This window comes from Apaloderma vittatum, unplaced genomic scaffold (genome assembly GCF_000703405.1).
Source record: "Apaloderma vittatum isolate BGI_N311 unplaced genomic scaffold, ASM70340v1 scaffold20907, whole genome shotgun sequence".
NCBI classification, from domain to species: Eukaryota; Metazoa; Chordata; class Aves; order Trogoniformes; family Trogonidae; genus Apaloderma; species Apaloderma vittatum.
Window position 1 is genome coordinate 6,581 of NW_009724791.1, and position 4,166 is coordinate 10,746.

Consider the following 4,166-nt stretch of genomic DNA (forward strand, 5'->3'; position numbering starts at 1 on the left):
CCCGGCGTCATGCCAGTGCTGCTCGAGAGGTTTGCAGCCACAGCTCTGCAGGCAACACTCACCACGTCTGGTGTGAGGGGGCCACGCTTTGCCAGGGACTCCTCGGGACAGCGGTGCTCTCCCTACGGAGTGAGTGTGCGGAGTCTGCCTCCCTGCAGCTACTGATAATGGCTGGAAAAGTTTTCCAAGAGTCCTTCTGCCACTGGCTTCACTCAGATCTGGCGAACAATGCAGCTCCCGGCAGAGCACGGCCAAACCTGCAAACCCGTACCGGCACCGGGACACGGGCACCGGGGGCCTTCGGGCAGCGTCCAGCTGCCGCTGCCTCCTCAGCACTGCCTGGTGCTGCCTGCAGATAACAACTGCTCCTCTGACTGAGGAATCGATGCTCTTTAAAATATTAATGCCCAGTTAATGTGATGCTCTAAGAGCCCCAGCTGACACGGGGTGGCTGCGGCACACCGCATGAACACATGTCATCGCTCTGCAGTTAAAGTGCACCGACGCACCCTCAAGCGAAACGTGCCAAAGCAGCGTGGGACAGGGCAGGGACTGTGGGGCATGGGGGCCACGGGGTGCAGGGCAGCCCCCCGGCTCCGCACCCAGGGGTCCCAGGCAGCTCCCCCAGGCACACGCAGGCACTCAGAGACACGCTGGCCAGCAGGGCTGACAAGGCATGAGCATGAAGGATTTAAATTCTTAATTGAAACCCATGAATTTCGTTACAAGTGATAAAACTGACATGAAGAGCCCCGAGGCTGCCAGGGCTGCCTCCAGTCACCCACTGCCTCCCCACCAGATCGTGGAGGCGTGAGGAGCGGTGCTGGACGGCCGCTGTGTGGTTCCCTGGCTAAACACATTTCATTTTTAGCTGAGAAAGAAGCTAAGATGTAGAGCCCGCATTCATACATGAGGAAGGAAAAGGGAGCCCAGAAAAAGGAGTAGGGTTGCTGTTTGTGTTATTAACCCCACGTGCAGCAGGAAGCTGGCTGGCTTTGGATTGGATCCCTATCCAGCCCTCGGAGCAGGCTGCAAACCCCACCAGCGAGGCCAGGTGCTGGCCCAAGCCGTGGCCGTGCACCGCAGCCGGGGAGATCCACCTCTGCGGAGGTTTTGCAGCCATCCTGTCAGCGTTTGGCTGTGGGGGAACTTTGACAATAAAATTTGGAAGTGCAGCTTACCATGGTGGAGAAGATGGTCTCCATCTTATCTTCTTGCGGCCGTCTGAAGCCAGTTATTTTGCAAGCCAGGCTGCTGTTCACAAGGACTTTGTGGGCAGCAAGGCTTTTATGTATGTAACCCATCTCTGCCAGGTACTTCATGCCAGAAGCAATTCCCTGCAACATGCAAACGAGCTGGGTGGCCGTGAATTGTCCCTCGTGTTTCTGTGAAAAAAGAGGAGGAAAAGCCAGAGGTGAGCAGTGCCTCGTTTGAGGGGGCACCGCCAGCAGAGCCCAAGCCGGGGGCAGCCCCGCTTTGTCACCACGGGCTCCCAGCACTCACCCTGAGAAAGGAGTCCAGCACTCCGTTCCCCATGTACTCCATCACTATCATCATGGTGCTCCCTGTGGGGACAGAGGAGCTGCGTGAGCCCTGCCTGCTGCCTGGGAAGCGCTGGCACTGCGGGCGCTAGCGCCCAGCGTGGTCAGCCCACACCCCCGGCTAGGAAGGGAGGTGAGGGCTTCACCTCAGGCAGTTTGCAACGAGCAGTGGGTCCCAGGCTTTCTCGTGATTCCCAGCTGGGAGCCCAGTGGACCCCAATATCAGACACTCCTTTTATCAGGATGCTGAACTACATCCCAAAGGAGGACAGCACTATTCAGAGAAAGCAAAAGCAACCAGCTCAGCCCAAGGCTCAGGACAGAAATACTCTCTTACCTAACACAAAGGCCAGTTCAAATCAGCACACGTGCTCACATTTCTTTGGCTTTACACAGACACCCATTTAACTACTGCATCCGCAGACGAGTTCAGCACACGTGCTCCCACAAGAGCCAGGAGCAGTCAGAGTCATCTGTTTTGCTGACAGAACCTCACTTCGATTTGCTTTTATTAAGAGTGCGCAGTTTTGCTGCTAAGCCAGTCCAGCTACCTGGATTTATTAATCTAGCTGTAAGCATTTTATTAATCATCAGAATGCTAAAACAGCTATCGCGCGAGGAAACAGCTAATTCCCAGAGAGCAGCAGCATTGCACCTCCGGCACCAGGACATCGCTCCAAAGCAGCAGCCTATGTGCGGAGCCCTCCCGCGTCGCGTGTGCCGGGACCCCCTTACCCCTGGTGATGACCCCCTTACCCCTGGTGATGACCCCCTCCAGGCGGATGACGTTGGAGTGGTCGAACTGGCCCATGGTGCTGGCCTCTGCCAGGAAGGAGCGCTGCTGCTGCGCCGAGCACCCTGCTCGCAGGGTCTGGATGGCCACCGGCAGCTCCCGCTTGCTGGGCAGCTTCAGGCACCCCCGGCAGATTTCTCCAAACTCTCCTGCGCAGCAGAGAGAGGAGTTAAACAGCATTTTTGGGACGTCCCACACAGCCTCCCTCCAGGGGACACTGCCTTTGCTTTGGGACCACAGAGGTTCCTGCAGCGAGGGTGATGTGCCCGGCTGTGCGGACAAGCAGATTTTCCTGTCATTAATGAGAGGATTTGCCAATCCACAAAGTCAGAAACACGGAGCTCTGCGCGGCTGCAAGTTTCCACTGCAGAGTCTGTTTTGCCACCTTCCCCCACCTTTGCTGGGGGAACCCTTCACACAAGTATGAACCCTTCACACAAGTTTAGCATCAGCATGCGACGCTAAAAATGTGCGATAACGCAATGGATTTTCTCCTTCCTCTTCCTACACCTCTAAGCCATCCTCTTCGAGCTCTGCTGGAGGGCACACTGTGCTTTTTTCCCATGCAAAGAAGATTAGCCCCCGAGCACCGCACTCCCGCTCCCTGGGTCTGGCCCGTTCTGCCTCCCAGCCCGACACACACGACACACACGGGGTCTGCGTCTCCCAGAAGGGAGCAGGGAGGGGCAGGAGGGTTTCTGCAGAGCGTCGCTCTGTGCACAACCAGTGAGCTCTGCTGGAGGGCACACTGTGCTTTTTTCCCATGCAAAGAAGATTAGCCCCCGAGCACCGCACTCCCGCTCCCTGGGTCTGGCCCGTTCTGCCTCCCAGCCCGACACACACGACACACACGGGGTCTGCGTCTCCCAGAAGGGAGCAGGGAGGGGCAGGAGGGTTTCTGCAGAGCGTCGCTCTGTGCACAACCACCTGCTTGACAACAGGAGCTACCAAATTCGTAACATAAAAGGCCAATATTGGCTTTACAGCAAAAAACGTGTAGCTATGAAGAGCTTTATAGATTTGAAAGCCAGGTGCTTGTTAGGTCAGCAGTAAGACAAATGCACTCCAAAATTCCTTACATGTAACTGTATTCCTGACTAATTTTTCTTGATTTTTACAAACACCGATGGGCTTTTCAAAAGTACGTGGGATTAGTCTCTGCTGATCCACTCAGCAGATAGAAAGAGAACCTCCTCTTCTCCTCAGTGTCATCTTCCCTTCCACTGTCCTTTAAGCTGGGAGGCAAGCCCATCCCTATTCCCTTCCTCCACCTCTTCTTTTTCTGCAGCTGAATTTATCTTTAGGAAAAGAAATGACAAAGAACAATCATGTTTCCCATGTCCTGGCAAACATTAGCGATTAAGGCTCTAGGGCCCAGTAAGGGGATTTTAATTTGCTTTTAAGTTTTAGGCAGTGAAGTTGATGAAAATCAATAAATCATTAAGTTCACATATTTATAAATAGTTTTCACGCTGCTGTCAAAGTGCCCAGATGCAGATAATTGCTGATGCTTTCTGGCCTGCGCCTCCCTCTCTTGGCCGTACTTAGTGCCTCAGAAAAACAAATGGAAATGTGAAATCAAGCTCCCAAGCAAAATGCTGCCCAGCCCCGCTCCCGGCTCCCCCGCAGCAGGCACGGTCCCGTGGCACGAGCCGGAGCAAAGCTCCGCCGCGCTGACGGAGGAACTCACCTGTCCCGATGATCCTCTCTATTTTAACACTGGCATTATCCAGCTCTTTGGCAAAGAGGTGCACGGCCTGCATGGGGTCTTCGCAAGTGTCGGGGTCGATGTACGTCCTCCTGGTTGGTATTTTAACTGCAGGAAAGCAGGA

The 4,166-nt window shown here is 54.9% G+C and overlaps 1 protein-coding gene across 1 annotated transcript in view; it reads right to left on the minus strand.

The window, feature by feature from the left end:
• The window catches only part of LOC104276375 (ephrin type-A receptor 7-like), a gene marked incomplete at its 5' end in the record, with an annotated part of 14,594 nt that overhangs the window by 1,947 nt on the left and 8,481 nt on the right, over positions 1-4,166 (minus strand). The window contains 4 exons of the mRNA XM_009872664.1: positions 1,182-1,385; positions 1,504-1,565; positions 2,298-2,483; positions 4,025-4,150. Coding sequence (XP_009870966.1) covers positions 1,182-1,385; positions 1,504-1,565; positions 2,298-2,483; positions 4,025-4,150 — 578 coding nt within the window. The remainder of the gene's footprint in view (positions 1-1,181; positions 1,386-1,503; positions 1,566-2,297; positions 2,484-4,024; positions 4,151-4,166) is intronic.